Source organism: Megalobrama amblycephala, linkage group LG19 (assembly GCF_018812025.1).
Source record: "Megalobrama amblycephala isolate DHTTF-2021 linkage group LG19, ASM1881202v1, whole genome shotgun sequence".
Lineage (NCBI taxonomy): Eukaryota > Metazoa > Chordata > Actinopteri > Cypriniformes > Xenocyprididae > Megalobrama > Megalobrama amblycephala.
In genome coordinates, this window is record NC_063062.1 from 328,452 (window position 1) to 347,260 (window position 18,809).

The 18,809-nt window shown below is 42.9% G+C and overlaps 1 protein-coding gene across 2 annotated transcripts in view; it reads left to right on the forward strand.

Annotated features, from left to right (window-relative positions):
- trpm7 (transient receptor potential cation channel, subfamily M, member 7) overlaps positions 1-18,809 on the forward strand; it is a 36,479-nt gene that overhangs the window by 5,575 nt on the left and 12,095 nt on the right. For both annotated transcript variants that reach the window (XM_048169500.1, XM_048169499.1), the window contains exons 2-22: positions 5,171-5,250; positions 5,334-5,372; positions 5,452-5,650; positions 5,725-5,938; positions 6,428-6,552; positions 7,354-7,525; positions 8,209-8,383; positions 8,569-8,692; positions 8,905-8,977; positions 9,934-10,034; positions 10,773-10,907; positions 11,000-11,053; positions 11,143-11,283; positions 13,946-14,062; positions 14,143-14,420; positions 14,530-14,758; positions 14,871-15,020; positions 15,395-15,538; positions 16,532-16,660; positions 16,829-17,080; positions 17,677-17,851. In XM_048169500.1, coding sequence (XP_048025457.1) covers positions 5,171-5,250; positions 5,334-5,372; positions 5,452-5,650; positions 5,725-5,938; positions 6,428-6,552; positions 7,354-7,525; positions 8,209-8,383; positions 8,569-8,692; positions 8,905-8,977; positions 9,934-10,034; positions 10,773-10,907; positions 11,000-11,053; positions 11,143-11,283; positions 13,946-14,062; positions 14,143-14,420; positions 14,530-14,758; positions 14,871-15,020; positions 15,395-15,538; positions 16,532-16,660; positions 16,829-17,080; positions 17,677-17,851 — 3,106 coding nt within the window. The remainder of the gene's footprint in view (positions 1-5,170; positions 5,251-5,333; positions 5,373-5,451; positions 5,651-5,724; positions 5,939-6,427; positions 6,553-7,353; positions 7,526-8,208; positions 8,384-8,568; positions 8,693-8,904; positions 8,978-9,933; positions 10,035-10,772; positions 10,908-10,999; positions 11,054-11,142; positions 11,284-13,945; positions 14,063-14,142; positions 14,421-14,529; positions 14,759-14,870; positions 15,021-15,394; positions 15,539-16,531; positions 16,661-16,828; positions 17,081-17,676; positions 17,852-18,809) is intronic.

An 18,809-nucleotide genomic window follows, 5' to 3' on the forward strand; every position in this document is an offset into this window, starting at 1 on the left:
GAATTTGCCTCCACTTTCTTCCGAATGGCAGATTCGACACGTTGAATAATAATTTATGGCGTTAAAGTTACAGCGGTGAAATTACAAGAAATGCACATTCTGAGACATGAAATTAAATTAATAACTGGGAATGTTACTAATAAATCACACATTTTCCACCTCAGAATTTTGGGTAGGCATTAATAATACGTTAATAATAATAATACGTTAATAATAACCGTCGAGACTTTTATCGAGGTTTATCGGCAAACCTGTAACAGTTTCATTTCTAATAGAAAGTTCAAAAGAAATGGCAACAGCATCTTTTGTAACATTATAAATGTATTTACTGTCACTTTTGATCAATTTAATGCGTCCTTGCTGAATAAAAGTAGCCTATTAATTTATTATAAAAAAAACTTTTGAATGGTAGTGAATGTATGTATAGTTATATTTAAAATAAAAGGCAGTAATCAACATGATTGTGGTTCTCAGACAGCAGTTTGTGTTCGAGTCTTTGTGAATCAGCAGTTTGAAGCGTCACTGACCTTCAGTAGTTCTCCAGTGACCCCGACAGTGACCTCTGACCCCCCGGGTCACTGCTGTATTGTGTTTGACTACAGGAATGAAGGTTTAGTTTGAAAGCTCTGGAGGCTGATTGTGTGTGTGTGTGTGTGTGTGTGTGTTATCTGATAAAGGCACTCACGTTATCTGTGTGTTTATGGCCGTTTGAGTGCCGTGAGCTTCATGTCGTTTATCAGAATCGCTCATCTGTCCTTTCTCTTCATTCATTTAGAGCTGAAGCAGTTATCACCGTCCAGACAGTGTAAAGTTTGACCTGTAAGTACGGTGTGATGGAGTCACGCACAGAATCTGATCGTGTTTACACAACGAACTGAACACTAGCTTTGGGAATCATCTTGCGATTCACTCCGGCTTTGTTCCGCAGTTCAAACAGTGAAGGTCGCGGGTTCGATTCCCAGTGATGCTTGAGTTGATCAAATGAACTGCCGACTCTCGATGCTTGATTCAGTTACAGTGACTCACTCTGGTTAGTTGTTGTATAATAAAGTGTGTGAAGGGTTGGGGTTGGGTTTGTTTATATGGTGTAAACACACGTTTATGCTGATGTTGCAGTCAGAATAGAGTTTCTGTGCCAGTGCTGCAGACCGACTCTGATATACGGCTCAACTCTCTCTCTCTCGTTTTCTAATATTCTTGTTCTCCGTCAGACACATTCATCACCCCCCCCTCACGACCGCTTGCTGATTAACTGAGCTGAGAAACACAGTTTAGCGTGACCAGTCTCTCTCTCTCTCGTTTGGTGATGTTTCTGTATTCGCTGCTGCGTCAGAAGGATGAAGATGACGAGTATGAGGTAGACGGACAGCATCTCGATCTCAGTGTTTCTAACTTTCAGCGTTTCTGCTCAAATATGTGTCTAATCCTCTCGCTGGACTCCGGAGGGCTGGGAACAGAAAGGAACTCTGGGAAGTTTAATTAAAAATCCCTGGTGTTAAATCCTGTTGCTAGAGCTGTTTGAGCTCGCTTTAAAGGCAGAAATTATCGTTCCGTCATCGTTTTCTCACCCTCACGTCTTCTGAGAAATATAGAAGATCTTTTAAGAAATGTTGTGTTTTTTGTCCATACACTGAAAGTCAATTGGGTCCAAAGTTGTTTGGTTCCCAACGTTCTTCAAAATGTTCCATACAGGTTTGGAAAGTCATGAGAGGGAGTAAATGATGGCAGAATGTTAACTTTGTTATTGAGGTGTTTTTACTATTCTAAAGGTTTTTTATTAACGTAAAACATTCTTTTAGACAAAAATGTCTGCCATGTCTTGTTGTTTGCATCAGTTCTGTTCTGATTTCTTGCATAGAGTCATTTGTAGTTGAACTATTTCTGTGACCGTCTGATGAATATATCGCACACAAAATCATTCAGAGTTTTCTCAAAATCAGGCTGTAGTTTCATTGGCTGCTTCATGTGATTTCCAGGGAATCGTGTCTCGAACCGTACCATCGGGTTTATATCAGTCCGCTGGAAAACAAAAACATTAAACTACACGTCTGTCTGGAAAGGAACTACAGCGAACAGGGAACATTCTGGCAAGGTTCTCTCAACGTTATGAACAAACGTTCTTCCAGTAACGTTAATAGAACGTTTGTTCAAAGTTATCTGGTTTTAATGTTCTCAGAACATTTGCACAAAAACATTATTTATACTTCGTTTAATGGAGCGTTTTTTCTGAAACGTTTTAGTTGGACGTTCGTCTAACATTTTTACTTGTTTCAGAACGTTCAGAGAACATTCAAAAGTAACGTTCCAATAATGTTCACATAACCAAGATTTTTTTTTGGAAACATTTAAAAAATTGGATGTTTTTAACCACGTTTTCATACCTTAATTGGAAGCAAAACATTTTTATAAGAGATTTCTGAGTTTGCCACAAATCGCACCTACAGATGAACTGTGGTTGATGTCTCTCTGGGCGTTTCTTGAGATCAGATGTAATCTGCTGTTTGTGTTATTATTGTCAACCTCATGATTAGTGTTTAACCAGTGTTCAGTCCAGATGTAAATGGTAGTTTAGTGAGTTTCAGTCCAGTCCGTTTTATTCCTGCAGCTCTTTTCAGTCACGGTTTCAAAGCAGCTTCACAGAAATTCATGATGTGAAAGTTTCTAATATCTGAATGTCTTCTAGTCAGTTCAGAGCTGAGCGATAAGGTAGTTTACAAACGTCAACCAGATGAGACTGGCTGTCAGTATATATGGTTTTATGTGTGCAGGTAAAGTTGGATGTACGTATAATAGTTGAGAACTAACGTTGTAAAGTTTTCAGTGGTGTTGTGACAATGAGTGTGTATCACATGATTAAAATGAGACCCATCAGGGTTTAAATGTTCATACAGCTGCAGTCGATCTTCATCAAACTCTGTTGACGTGAGCCGGAGTTTGACTTTCTCACTGGAATGTTGAGCTTGAGCTGAAAACTGTGGCTTTATTCTGACCCCGCGGAGCCTGAAGCGCTCGACGCCGCCACTGAGATTCATTCACACGACACACGATACTCTGTTTACCCTGATTGTGCTTCAGAGCAGACGGACGTGTTTCACTGCTGCTGCGTCTCGGGCTGTCAAATCAAAGTGGACAGCTCTTGTTTTTATGGAATATTGCAGTGTTGATTATAAATTATTTATCGGTTATTGTGTTAAATTCATGTTCCTCATAATCTTGAATCAGAATATCTTCCTCTTGCAGCATCTCTGATGACGAGGGCAGGGCAACCTGTCACTCACATGAGATCCACCAATAGCAAACCACAACCATCCAATCAATTCCCCACAGACAAAATCAAGCCCCGCCCTACATTTGTTCTTGTTTGAGAAGCGTTTCACTCAGATATACATCATAATAGAGAACAAACGACTAGTGCAACTTCTATCATGTGATTTTTCAATGCAAATAAGAACATGTGGCCATCCATATAATTGCACATAATTAGGGTATCAATATAAACAGCAAATAAACTTTAAAGGGAGAAAATCAATCAAACTCTGCAGTAAATCACTTCTGCTGTTCATGGATGAAGAACTTCTTACTCTTCAGCCAATATTATGTTAGTATTTTTGTTATTGTTGGACCTGTGAAGTTCATGGCAACATTAATACACTTAAAGGTGCCCTCGAATGAAAAATTGAATTTATCTTGGCATAGTTGAATAACAAGAGTTCAGTACATGGAAATGACATACAGTGAGTCTCAAACTCCATTGTTTCCTCCTTCTTATATAAATCTCATTTGTTTAAAAGACCTCTGAAGAACAGGCGAATCTCAACATAACACAGACTGTTATGTAACAGTCGGGATCATTAATATGTACGCCCCCAATATTTGCATATGCCAGCCCACGTTTCCAACATTATAAAAGGCATTAGACAAGGGCAGCCAGTATTAACGTCTGGATCTGTGCACAGCTGAATCATCAGACTAGGTAAGCAAGCAAGAACAATAGCGAAAAATGGCAGATGGAGCAATAATAACTGACATGATCCATGATATCATGATATTTTTAGTGATATTTGTAAATTGTCTTTCTAAATGTTTCGTTAGCATGTTGCTAATGTACTGTTAAATGTGGTTAAAGTTACCATCGTTTATTACTGTATTCACGGAGACAAGAGAGCCGTCGCTATTTTCATTTTTAAACACTTGCAGTCTGTATAATTCATAAACACAACTTCATTCTTTATAAATCTCTCCAACAGTGTAGCATTAGCCGTTAGCCACGGAGCACTATCAAACTCATTCAAAATCAGAAGTAAACAATATAACAGTATACTATACTCACATAATCCGACGCATGCATGACGAATACTCTGTAAAGATCCATTTTGAGGGTTATATTAGCTGTGTGAACTTTATGCACTGTTTAAGGCAAGCGCGAGCTCCGGGGGCGGGGAGCGAGAGATTTAAAGGGGCCGCAGCATAAATCGGCGCATATTTAATGATGCCCCAAAATAGGCAGTTAAAAAAATTAATAAAAAAAAATCTATGGGGTATTTTGATCTGAAACTTCACAGACACATTCAGGGGACACCTTAGACTTATATTACATCTTTTAAAAACATAATCTAGGGCACCTTTAATATTGATTTTTAAGGATGCTTTTGTTACTTGCGTACAGTGTCCTTGATGTGATGACGTGGTTTGGCTTCTCAATGTTTAATTCGGCACACGTATGAACAGAAGCTACATGTTTTAATGTGTGCATGAAATGGAAATTCACCCTATCTGTATTTGTAAAATACATCTTAATGATCTTATTGTGAACAATTCATCCCGGCATGTATAATATAAGTGGATCTTCTAGTCTCTTATTGTCCAATCATTTAGTCTGCTTAAACTCCACCCCTGTTTTACAATCCACTCCAAGCTCACATTTAGACCCGCCTCCATTATTGAGTGACACGCCCACATCTCAACATCCAATCGCCCCATGTTTTCATTCTCAATAATCCTTCACTCGGCTCTACATCTATTTAGGAAAGAAAAGATCTGACGCTTCTTGTTTATGTCACAACCTGAAGGAATGTCTTCAGTAACATGTTAGTTTTGCAACTGAAATTACTGAAATTGTGTTTCAATGCGATGTTTTCAGTGACGCGTCTGACCTGTTTGTCTCCCGCAGTCCCAGAAGTCCTGGATCGAACACACTTTCACCAGGAGGGAATGTGTCTATATTCTGCCCGTGTCGAAGGACCCGCACAGGTGCGTCACTCACCGTTAAACATCTGAGCATGAGCTTCGTCTCTGTGAACATCCTCAACCCAAACTGGACTTGTGTTTTTCAGATGCCTCCCGGGATGTCAGATCTGCCAGCAGCTGGTGCGGTGAGTGTCGTGACGCGCGTCATGAAGACGTTTCACACGGTCTGAGCGGGCGCTGATGTGTGTGTGTGTGTGTGTGTAGATGCTGCTGCGGGCGGCTGGTTCGGCAGCATGTGGGCTTCACGGCCACACTGGCGGTCAAATACTCAGACGTGCGCGTGACCGAGGGCGAGCCGGCGGATCTGGAGCAGTGGAGCGTGGAGAAGCACACGGAGGAGAGTCCGACTGATGCTTACGGAGTCATCAACTTCCAGGGCGGATCGCATTCGTACAGAGCCAAGGTCTGATCTCACACACACACACACTCTCACACACTCTGCATGACGTTCTGGTTAACGATGTCGTGTCTCCGCAGTATGTGCGTCTGTCCTACGACTCGCGTCCGGAGGCCGTCCTGCGGCTCATGCTGAAGGAGTGGCAGATGGAGCTGCCGAAGATCGTCATCAGCGTTCACGGAGGAATCCAGAACTTCGACCTCCATCCGCGGATCAAACAGGTGGTGGGGAAAGGCCTGATCAAAGCTGCCGTCACCACCGGGGCCTGGATCCTGACCGGAGGGGTCAACACAGGTCAGTCGGGAAAAAGATGCATTTTCAGCCGTTTCTCGAAAATTCCTAAGCTCAGGTTGAGTTAGACGGGTTATTCCACCAGCATGGAACAGTCCAGGTAAAGGTCCGTGACAGTGGTGTTGTGACTGAGACACCTCATCTCGCTTTTGAAGCCTGACTGGTTGATGTCCAGGAGGTTGTTCTGAGTAAGAAAAGTACTTGAACACGACTCGTTCAAGTGGAAGAAGGGATCAGGCCTGTATTCCTCTGAAAGTGCTGGATTTAGAGTGTGTTTCTTAAGCAGTGTGTGTTTGTTTGTTCACAGCAGCAGTTACAGGATTAACTTGATCATCATAATGACAGTCATTTGAGTTTAAAGATCAGGTCGATGCGCTTTATTAGTGTTTACACACCCACAGCGTCTCTAAACACACACACACACGCTGCAGTGAGAGGTCACGACCCCTCGAGGGTCACTGTAACCGCGGTGTTTTTTCGATGTGTTTCCAGGTGTGGCCAAACATGTGGGCGACGCTCTGAAAGAACATCTGTCCAGATCAGCGCGGAAAATCTGCACGGTGGGAATCGCGCCCTGGGGAGTGATCGAAAACAGGAACGACCTCATCGGAAGAGACGTGAGACTCGTTATATCACACACGTTTATGACCTTTATGAGTGACCTCTGAATCTCACTGAACCTGTAGAAATGAGATTCTGCATAAAGAAATTGAAACCTGCATTCAGGACTGTGTGACATTTAGTATCATGACAATCGAACGTTTTGAGTTGAAGTGATTATTTTCATTAGATTCTTTTTTTTTTTTAAGAAATTAATACTTTAATTCATCAAGGACGCATTAAATTGACCAAAAATTACAGTAAAGACATTTATTATGTTACTAAAGATTCTAATTCAAATAAATGCTGTTCTTTTGAACTTTCTATTCATCCAAGAATCCTGAAAAATCAAATGTATGATGGTTTCCACAGAAATCTGAACTGTTTTCAACACTGATAATAATCATAAATGTATTAAATGATATCAGAATGATTTCTGAAGGATCATGTGACACTGAAGACTGGAGTAATGATGCTGAAAATTCAGCTTTGATCACAGGAATAAATTACACTTTACTATATATTCAAATAGAAAACAGCTGATTTACACTGGAATAATATTTCACAATTTTTACGGTATTTTTGATCAAATAAACACAGCTTTGATGAGCAGAAGAGACTCTTTAAGCAACATACAGTAATTCTGGGACAGTTTGTGTACCTTAAATCAGAAATTAGTGTTTCTAATCACACAAAAAAGTTTGAGGACTTTCTGAATGAAATCATAACTCAGCTCAAGACTTCTACTCTTCTCGTGTGTGTGTGTGTGTGTGTGTGTGTGTGTGTGTGTGTGTGTGTGTGTGTGTGTGTGTGTGTAGGTTGTAGCGCCGTATCAAACTCTGCTGAATCCTCTCAGTAAACTCAACGTGCTCAATAACTTCCACTCTCATTTCATCCTGGTGGATGATGGGACCGTCGGGAAATATGGAGCTGAAGTCAAGCTCAGGAGAGAGCTGGAGAAACACATTAACCTGCAGAGAATCCACGCACGTGAGACACACACACACACACACACACACACACACACACACACACACACACACACAGATAAACACACATGTGTTTGAGGCACAGTTTGTCGTAAGCGTCGATTATCCTGCAGTCACTGTTATTCGCAGCAGCAGCTCTTTATTCACTCGTTCACATGTCAGGATTACAGTAGAATAACGAATGAAAGTTTGAGACTGAGTGTTAAAATATGATATACACGAACCCAGCTAATGTTCTCAGAATGTTCTCTCAATGTTATGAACAAACCTTCTAGTAACGTTTGTTTAAAGTTATCTGGTCTTTAATAATGTTCTCTGAACGTTAGCACAAAAACATTATTTATACGTCTTTTATGAAAACATTTTTCTGAAACGTTTTAGTTGGATGTTCATCTAACATTTAAAAAAAAAGAAAAATTTAGACAACATTCAAAAGTAACATTTGAAGATGATAAAATGGAATGTTCCCTTAACGTTCACAAAACCAAGAAAAAACGTTTTTAAAATGTTTTTTTTTTTAAACTAGCCTTTTGAATGTTGAAAGAATATTCAGTTTTCTTAGATTTTTTTTGTAAGCTGTATCATAGTATATTTATAAACACATAAATATAACATTTATTTACATATTATACACTGTATTTATAAATATAAATATATTATTTGTTCGTGTGTATATGTGCGCAGGCATTGGTCAGGGCGTCCCTGTAGTGGCCCTGATTTTTGAAGGGGGTCCAAACGTGATCCTGACGGTGCTGGACTATCTGCAGGAGAGTCCGCCGGTGCCGGTGGTGGTGTGTGAGGGGACGGGGCGCGCCGCGGATATACTGGCATACGTACACAAGCAGACGGAGCAGGACGGGTATGACACACACACACACACACTCACACACTCAAGTTAAGAGTCATTCTAATGAACATGTATGTAAATAACAGTAAGTAACTGTGAAGAGCAGGTCCAGATTAAATGTTTGTGTGTGTGTGTTTGTGTGTGTGTGTTTGTGTGTGTGTGTGTGTGTGTGTGTGTGTGTTTGTGTTTGTGTGTAGCGCGCTGCCTGATGGCGTTGAGGTCGACATCATTGCAACAATCAAGAAAACGTTCAACTTTAGCCACAGCGACGCGCTGCATCTGTTCCAGACGCTGATGGAGTGTATGAAGAACAAAGAGCTGGTGAGCAAACACACACTCACTCACACACACACACACACACAGACACACACACACACACACACACACACACACACACACACTCACACACACTTACACACACACTCAGTGTTTGGTCAATAAGGACTGGTTTATGAGCGACACGTGTGTTTGACCCTGTGTGTGTGTGTGTGTGTGTGTGTGTGTGTGTGTGTGTGTGTGTGTGTGTGTGTCAGATCACAGTGTTTCCCGTGGGCTCTGAGGATCATCAGGACATCGATGTGGCGATCCTGAAGGCTCTGCTCAAAGGTCAGTGTGGACGACCCGCATGCGTCTGTGTGTGTGTTTGACTGCAGTGCAGGTGTTTCTGTTTCCAAATGAACCAAACGAGACCCTCATCATCGTCTCCTGACCCTCCGTCCGCCAAGATCTTAATGTCATGTGACCACAGTTATAATAATAACACTGTGAGGCTGTTCACAACAAGGACGATAACTATAATGATAAAGATATCGTTCTAAATGTAAAAGAATAGCAGAGTTTAACGACAGAGGAACGATGTCACTGGAATCACAAATTGTTTTTCCCTCCAGCTGATGACGGAAAAAATGATCGACAGCCAATCAGAATCTATCCTGCTTTAAGAGCTCGAGCTTTTAAAGCGACAGACGACAAACTGCAGCTCTTATAATGAACAGAATGATATCGTGCGCTGGTGTGGATGATAATATAGTTATAGTTATCGTTCTTGATGTGAACGGGCCTTTATTGTGTGAGATGGACCCAGAAATTTTTTTTACAAATTTGGTACATTCGACCTGTTAACCGTCACTATTGGATCACAGATCTGAACTGACATGGTTGTAATTCATGAATGAATTTGTAATGCAGACCCGAGGCTGGACTCTTCTGAAAGAAACATTTCAAAACATTGTAGAAAGTTACAGAACTTTACTGTACAGCAGATGTAATGAACTTAATGTTTTTATTTTATAAAATAAAAATTTTGCATAATTTGGACACTGAGGCTGTTTTTCAGATCATTGATCATTTGCTTTGTTCCGAAACAGACTTAATTTGTTACAATGTTGCATTTTCTTCTTGGTTCAGTTCATCTTCACAAGGAAACACTTCAAAGCGTATCAAAGTGTGTTTATGCAAATCACGTTTACTTCACGTCAGTGTGAGGAGAAACACTTTATCAAAGTCTGAACTCAAACACATCATGTGTCCTCTGACATCATCACGTGTGTGTGTGTTCACAGGCACGAATGCGACGGCCTTCGATCAGCTGGTCTTGACTCTGGCGTGGGATCGCGTGGACATCGCTAAAGACCACGTGTTTGTTTACGGACAACAGCTGCTGGTTCGTACCTGTGTGTGTTTGTGTGCAGATAAACTCTTGTTTTAGTGTTTGTATTAAATACACACACACACACACACACACACACACACACACACACACACACACACACACACACACACAGAGTGAGGTGTGACCTCCTGACCTCTCACAGCACATTCTGATACACTCACAGTAACATGATACTAGTACTGTGGGATTGTGACAATGTTACTATTTTTTAAAATTTTTTTTTTTTTTTTTATGTTTTTATGGTTTAATTAATTTTTAGAAAGTTTTATTTTGATTTGTTTCATTTTAAAATTTATACATTCTAATTTTACATTTTTATGGGTGATTTTATGAGATAATTATTAGCTTTTCATTTTCATTAGTTGATTTGGTTTCAAAAAATGAAACGAATGTAAACAGAAGTGGTGCAAAATTAAAAAGAGACTCGAGTTTAAAGTGTTTTAAAGGGTTAGTTCACCCAAAAATTATCATTCTGGCTTCATTTACTCTCCCTCGTGTCGTTCGAACCTGAATGATTTAGTTTCTTTCTTTCTTCAGTGGAATATATATTTTGGACAAACATTGGATCCCATTGACTTTAATTATATGGACAAAAACGCTGAAACGTTTCTTAATATCTTCTTTTGCCAGTGTTTTTGGGTGAACTGTGTCTTTAGGTTTAGCTGCACTGTGAATGAACGTTCTGTGCGTTTGGTTCAAGAGTGTGTGTGTGTGTGTGTGTGTGTGTAGGTTGGTTCTCTCGAGCAGGCGATGTTGGATGCGTTAGTGATGGACCGTGTGGAGTTTGTTAAGCTACTGATAGAGAACGGCGTCAGTATGCACCGATTCCTCACGATCACACGTCTGGAGGAGCTTTACAACACGGTAAACACACAAATCATACATGTGACACTGAAGATCTAAAACATGTTGTTCTTGAGGATAAACTGAACTTCTGAATGTTAATGTTCCCGCAGAAACAAACGCCAACCAACCCGACCCTCTACCACCTGGTGCGAGACGTCAAACAGGTAAACAGGACTAACGTGTGTGTGTGTTTCACTGGACGAGCAGCGTTAAGATGGAGTGCGTTGAGTTGTTCTGTGTGTGTTTGCTGTAGGGAAACCTCCCGCCCAACTATAAGATCACGCTGATCGACGTGGGGCTGGTGATCGAGTTCCTGATGGGCGGAACGTACCGGTGCAACTACACGCGCAAACGCTTCCGCATCATCTATAACAACCTGCACGGGAACAGCCGGGTAAATCCGCACTCAAACTGGGAATCTTCTGTCCGGATACAGCGATTCCCAAACACTGTCCTCAGCTGAATCCCCTTGAGCTGAAGTCATTCTGTTCATATATCATAATCTGATGACTGTTAATGGTCACATGCTAAACTATTAAAATATTTAATCTTGTTTACTAAGTTATTTTGTTTGTTTGTTTGTTTGTTTTCTTTTCATCAACCCACTAATCCCAGTTTGGGAAAATAATATCTTCATTTGTTCAGACCAGAATGAAAGATCTAATGCTGTCTGTCTTTCTTTCTGCTTGTCCGTCCGTCTGTCTGTCTGTCTGTCTGTCCGTCTGTCTGTCTGCCTCTCTGTCTGTCTGTCTGTCTGTCTGTCCGTCTGTCTGTCTGCCTCTCTGTCTGTCTGTCTGTCCGTCTGTCTGCCTCTCTGTCTGTCTGTCTGTCTGTCTGTCCGTCTGTCTGTCTGCCTCTCTGTCTGTCTGTCTGTCCGTCTGTCTGCCTCTCTGTCTGTCTGTCTGTCTGTCTGTCTGTCTGTCTGTCTGTCTGCCTCTCTGTCTGCCTCTCTGTCTGTCTGTCCGTCTGTCTGTCTGCCTCTCTGTCTGTCTGTCTGTCCGTCTGTCTGCCTCTCTGTCTGTCTGTCTGTCTGTCTGTCCGTCTGTCTGTCTGCCTCTCTGTCTGTCTGTCTGTCCGTCTGTCTGCCTCTCTGTCTGTCTGTCTGTCTGTCTGTCCGTCTGTCTGTCTGCCTCTCTGTCTGTCTGTCTGTCCGTCTGTCTGCCTCTCTGTCTGTCTGTCTGTCTGTCTGTCTGTCTGTCTGTCTGTCTGCCTCTCTGTCTGCCTCTCTGTCTGTCTGTCTGTCTGTCTGTCTGCCTCTCTGTCTGCCTCTCTGTCTGTCTGTCTGTCTGTCTGTCTGTCTGTCTGCCTCTCTGTCTGCCTGTCTGTCTGTCTGTCTGTCTGTCTGTCTGTCTGCCTCTCTGTCTGTCTGTCTGTCTGTCTGTCTGTCTGCCTCTCTGTCTGTCTGTCTGTCTGTCTGTCTGTCTGTCTGTCTGTCTGTCTGCCTCTCTGTCTGCCTCTCTGTCTGTCTGTCTGTCTGTCTGTCTGTCTGTCTGCCTCTCTGTCTGCCTCTCTGTCTGTCTGTCTGTCTGTCTGTCTGTCTGCCTCTCTGTCTGCCTCTCTGTCTGTCTGTCTGTCTGTCTGTCTGTCTGTCTGCCTCTCTGTCTGCCTCTCTGTCTGTCTGTCTGTCTGTCTGCCTCTCTGTCTGTCTGTCTGTCTGTCTGTCTGTCTGCCTCTCTGTCTGTCTGTCTGTCTGTCTGTCTGCCTCTCTGTCTGCCTCTCTGTCTGTCTGTCTGTCTGTCTGCCTCTCTGTCTGTCTGTCTGTCTGCCTCTGTCTGTCTGTCCGTCTGTCTGCCTCTCTGTCTGTCTGTCTGTCTGTCTGCCTCTCTGTCTGTCTGTCTGTCTGTCTGTCTGCCTCTCTGTCTGTCTGTCTGTCTGTCCGTCCGTCTGTCTGTCTGTCTGTCTGTCTGTCTGTCCGTCTGTCTGCCTCTCTGTCTGTCTGTCTGCCTCTCTGTCTGTCTGTCTGTCTGTCTGTCCGTCTGTCTGCCTCTCTGTCTGTCTGTCTGTCTGTCTGTCTGTCCGTCTGTCTGCCTCTCTGTCTGTCTGTCTGTCTGTCCGTCTGTCTGCCTCTCTGTCTGTCTGTCTGTCTGTCTGTCTGTCTGTCTGTCTGTCTGTCTGTCTGTCTGTCTGTCTGTCTGTCCGTCTGTCTGCCTCTCTGTCTGTCTGTCTGTCTGTCTGTCTGTCTGTCTGTCTGTCTGTCTGCCTCTCTGTCTGTCTGTCTGTCTGTCTGTCTGTCTGTCTGTCTGTCTGTCTGTCTGTCTGTCTGTCTGTCTGTCTGTCCGTCTGTCTGCCTCTCTGTCTGTCTGTCTGTCTGTCTGTCTGTCTGTCTGTCTGTCTGTCTGTCTGTCTGTCTGTCTGCCTCTCTGTCTGTCTGTCTGTCTGTCTGTCTGTCTGTCTGTCCGTCTGTCTGCCTCTCTGTCTGTCTGTCTGTCTGTCTGTCCGTCTGTCTGCCTCTCTGTCTGTCTGTCTGCCTCTCTGTCTGTCTGTCTGTCTGTCTGTCTGCCTCTCTGTCTGTCTGTCTGTCTGTCCGTCTGTCTGCCTCTCTGTCCGTCTGTCTGCCTCTCTGTCTGTCTGTCTGTCTGTCTGTCTGTCTGCCTCTCTGTCTGTCTGTCTGTCTGTCTGTCTGTCTGTCTGTCTGCCTCTCTGTCTGTCTGTCTGTCTGTCCGTCTGTCTGCCTCTCTGTCCGTCTGTCTGCCTCTCTGTCTGTCCGTCTGTCTGCCTCTCTGTCCGTCTGTCTGCCTCTCTGTCTGTCTGTCTGTCTGTCTGTCTGTCTGCCTCTCTGTCTGTCTGTCTGTCTGTCTGTCTGCCTCTCTGTCTGTCTGTCTGTCTGTCCGTCTGTCTGCCTCTCTGTCCGTCTGTCTGCCTCTCTGTCTGTCCGTCTGTCTGCCTCTCTGTCCGTCTGTCTGCCTCTCTGTCTGTCTGTCTGTCTGTCTGTCTGTCTGCCTCTCTGTCTGTCTGTCTGTCTGTCTGTCTGTCTGTCTGTCTGCCTCTCTGTCTGTCCGTCTGTCTGCCTCTCCGTCTGTTTGTCTGTCTTGCCCATTTGTCTATCTGTCTGTCAGCGGTCAGGGCGACACGCGACCAGCAGCTCCCATGAGTCCTTCAGCATTCAGGCTGATAAAAAAGAGAAAACCCGACACAATCACTTCATCAAGACCGCTCAGCCCTACAAGCCCAAGGTAAAGCGCGTCTCTCATGTGTGTGTTCCTGTAGCTCAACCGCTGTGTGTTTCTGGTCTAATCGTCCGGTTGTTCCTCAGCTGGATTCGGCCACGGAGCAGCAGAAGAAGAAGAGCAGAGAGGAGGTGGTGGACATCGACGACCCGGAGACGCGGCGCTTCCCGTACCCCTTCAACGAGCTTCTGGTGTGGGCCGTGCTGATGAAGCGGCAGAAGATGTCCCTGTTCTTCTGGCAGCACGGCGAGGAGTCCATGGCCAAAGCGCTGGTGGCCTGCAAACTGCTGCGCTCCATGGGATACGAGGCCAAGAAGAGCGACGTGGTGGACGACACCTCGGAGGAGCTGAAGGAGTACTCCAAGTGAGTCACGATGAGAATCAAATGCTGGAAATGAAGCTGAAGCGCTGCCTCAGAGTGACTGAGAAGCTGCTTTGACTGTAGAAATGAAGGTGTTTGTGTGTGTCGTCAGTGAGTTCGGCACGCTGGCGGTGGATCTGCTGGAGCAGTCGTTCCGGCAGGACGAGACGATGGCCATGAAGCTGCTGACGTACGAGCTGAAGAACTGGAGCAACTCCACCTGTCTGAAGCTGGCGGTGTCGTCGCGTCTCCGGCCCTTCGTGGCTCACACCTGCACGCAGATGCTGCTGTCCGACATGTGGATGGGACGCCTGAACATGCGCAAGAACTCCTGGTACAAGGTAGAGCTGCGCTCGCACCCTCGGCACTCCAATACAGTACATTAATGCTTTTAGCAGAAGAGCTAGAGAAGAGGAGAATGCATTAGTTCAAGGTTTATTCATGTTTGTCCAGGTGATCTTGAGCATCCTCGTTCCTCCCGCCATCCTTCTGCTGGAGTACAAGACCAAAGCGGAGATGTCCCACATTCCCCAGTCGCAGGACGCCCATCAGAGCATGGAGGACAGCGAGCACAACCTGCAGAACCCCGACGACATCCAGATGGTAACCGCAAACCTCACCGATGAAATATTTAACATGCTTGACGTCTGATAACGTGCCTTGGCCATTGTTCTGTCCACTGATCCTCAGAAAACGGTCAATCTTTACACAAGTGTGTGTTTTCAAGTGTTCTTGCACAATCGCACTAGAATAAATGATGTTCTTCCTCAATCTTGTTTTCTGACTCCATTGGCAGATATTTGATCTTGTTTTAAGCACAAACTCACTTCATTTTCATACATTTTTCATACATCTCCAGTAAATTTTGCTTCTTGTTTTAAGAATGTTTAGATATTTGTGCTGGGAAACAAGACAGAAATACTGTATATGTAATATTTCGCAGTGCAGATTGACAGCTGTGTGTTTGTGTGTGTCAGGATGTCTTTAAAGAAGTGCGAATGAATGAGAACGCAGAAATGAAAAGCGAATCGGAGGTCCACGTCCGCTCGCGCCGATTACCCATCACACGCAAGTTCTACGCCTTCTACCACGCGCCCATCGTCAAGTTCTGGTTCAACACGGTACGTATGACTCTTTTCTCACGCTCTGTGTGTGTGTGTGTGTGTGTGTGTGTGCTTGATTTCCAACTCTTGAGTAAGTGTTCTGGATTGTTGTTCCCATGTGATAGTATCAGAGACACTCGTCCCTGCATAAACTCGCCGCGTTATACAGATAAACATCACAGAACTAGTGGAAGGTTTACTAGTGACATTTCAACCCTGTGTGTGTGTGTGTGTGTGTGTGTGTGTGTGTGTGTGTGTGTGTGCGCAGCGCTGGTTGATCATTCATCTGTTTTCTCTCATAAGCTGGTGTTGAGGTGAATGTGAATTATTAAAGATTTTCTGAAAAGCAAATAATGATTGTTTTGTGTGTGTGATCTGAATCATTATGACTGTTTGATTGTTCAGCCGCAGTGAGCAATTCTTGAGAAACCCAAACACACAACTGACACCTAGAGCCGTGTGATTTCTGTGATACAGGAAATGAGGAATCCAGTCATAAAAGTGGAATTTACTGTATAAAGCAGAATGTCACTGAATTTGGCAATTTCTGGATATGGAAATCAAATACACTGGAACTCAAAGCTCCTCACTACAAACCACCGAATAAATGATTAGTTTAACTTAGAAGAAATTATGACAAATGCAATGCACTATAGTAAAGGAATTGTTTAATTTGATTATACTTTAAAGTATTCATTGAATTTTATTAATTCATTTGATTATCACCATCATAAAACACTGAAAAATGAACACAAAAAATCTAATAAAAAAAAAATCAAATGGATTTCATAGACTGTGACGCAGTCTGTTTATTCCCCTTCTCTCTGTGATACTTGATTGTGATAATATTTGTGTCTCTAAATTGTATAACTGAAACTTAATTTTGTGATCATGAAAACTGACTGAACATCACCTGCTGTGTGTCTGTGAGATTTGAGCTCCTTATGAAGTTTTACTGTACATGCACGTGTATATATATATGTGTATAATCTGTGTAATTGTGTGCTGCAGCTCTTTTATATCGGGTTCCTGATGCTGTATTCATTTGTGGTGTTGGTGAAAATGGAGCAGCTTCCGTCTCCTCAGGAATGGATCGTCATTCTGTACATCTTCACGCTCGCGGTGGAGAAGATACGAGAGGTTTGTGTGTGTTCAGATGTTCGAGCAGAAATGTGTAATTATTTTGTGCAACATTTGTTACAATCCAACGAGTGTTTAATCCTGCCGTCTGATGATTGACTCGCTGTTCTCAAACGTGAGGATCGCACATGTGACTGTTGTGTACGTCTGTGTATTTTTCCTCTCTAGATGTTCATGTCTGAAGGAGGGAAAATCAGTCAGAAGATTAAGGTGTGGTTCAGTGACTACTTTAACATTTCTGACTTCCTGGCCATCCTGATGTTCTTCGTGGGCTTCGGTCTGCGATTCGGCAGTGGTAACGTGTTCATCGCGGGCCGGATCGTGTACTGCCTTAACATCATCTTCTGGTATGTGCGGCTACTGGATATCCTGGCTGTCAATCAGCAGGCGGGGCCGTACGTCATGATGATCGGGAAGATGGTGAGAGAGGGTTGTGGGTGTTACATTACAAGTAATGTGCATTATGTAATCAGATTGATTTTTTTTTTTTATTGTAACAAGTAACATGCATTACTTAATCAGATTACCCTTTTGATGTTACAAGTAACACGCATCATGTAATCAGATTTTTTTTTTTTATGTAACAAGTAATGCATTACATGTAACACGGGTTACATAATCAGATTACTTTTTTTGATGTAACAAGTAACCCATTACAAGTAATGTGCATTACGTAATCAGATTACCCTTTTGATGTTACAAGTAACGCGCATTAATTACGTAATCAGATTACTTTTTTATGTAACAATTAAAGTAACGCATTCTACTTTAAAAAACGTAGTCCGATTACTTAATGCGCGTTACTTGTAATGTGTTACTTTGTAATGCATATTATGTTGAATAATAGAGAGCAAGCGAGAAATGTAATGAGAAACTAATTAATGTAATTAGTTACTTTTTAGGAAGTAACAGTATCCTAACACATTACTTTTAAAAGTAACTTTCCCCATCACTGCTCGTGAACACATGCGATGTTGAGTACATGTTGTTGATCGGTTTGTTCGCTCTTTCCGCAGGTGGCCAACATGTTCTATATTGTGGTCATTATGGCTGTTGTGCTGCTGAGTTTTGGGGTTCCTCGTAAAGCCATTTTGTACCCAAATGAGGATCCTTCATGGACTTTGGCCAAAGATGTGGTTTTCCAGCCCTACTGGATGATGTATGGTGAAGTTTATGCGTACGAGATTGACGGTAAACCCCTGGAGACTCGCACACAGAACAAAAAAATGCATTAATGCACCATTTATCTAAAATCACAATCAAACACTTTTAAACCCTCCCAAATTCTCATGACTTTAATATGGGGGGGAAAAATAACCAAAAACTAACCAACTCTAACTAACCCTAACCATAAGATCTGCTAAAACATAATTAAATGATTTGGAAACACTGTTACATTTAGGTTACATTTGTAAACATTAGTTAACTACATTAATTCACACGAACCAATTAATGTCACACTGAAGAAATCTTAATGGTTATATAAATAAGTTTCATTGTCTTTATGAACATAAGTTATTTCTTTCTTTGTAATGTTTTGCTTGTACTTCTAATGATCTTTAAAACCCGCTCACAGCGCCCTAGCAACCACATAGCAACCCCTTGGCAACCACCCACAGTACCCTAGCAACCACATAGCAATGATCTAAAACCACTCAGAACATCCTAATGCATAGCAGCCTCTTGGCAACCACCCACGATACCCTAGCAACCAAATAGCGATGATCTAAAACCACTCAGAATGCCTTAGGAACCACATAGCAACACCTTGGCAACCACCCACAATACCCTAGCAACCAAATAGCAATGATCTAAAACCACTCAGAACATCCTAACGCATAGAAACACTCTGGTAACCACCCACAATACCCTAAGAACCATATAGCAACATCTTGGCAACCACCCACAATACCCTAGCAACCATATAGCAATGATCTAAAACCACTCAGAACATCCTAACGCATAGAAACACTCTGGTAACCACCCACAATACCCTAGCAACCACATAGCAATGATCTAAAACCACTCAGAATGCCTTAGGAACCACATAGCAACACCTTGGCAACCACCCACAATACCCTAGCAACCATATAGCAATGATCTAAAACCACTCAGAACATCCTAACGCATAGAAATAGTCTGGCAACCA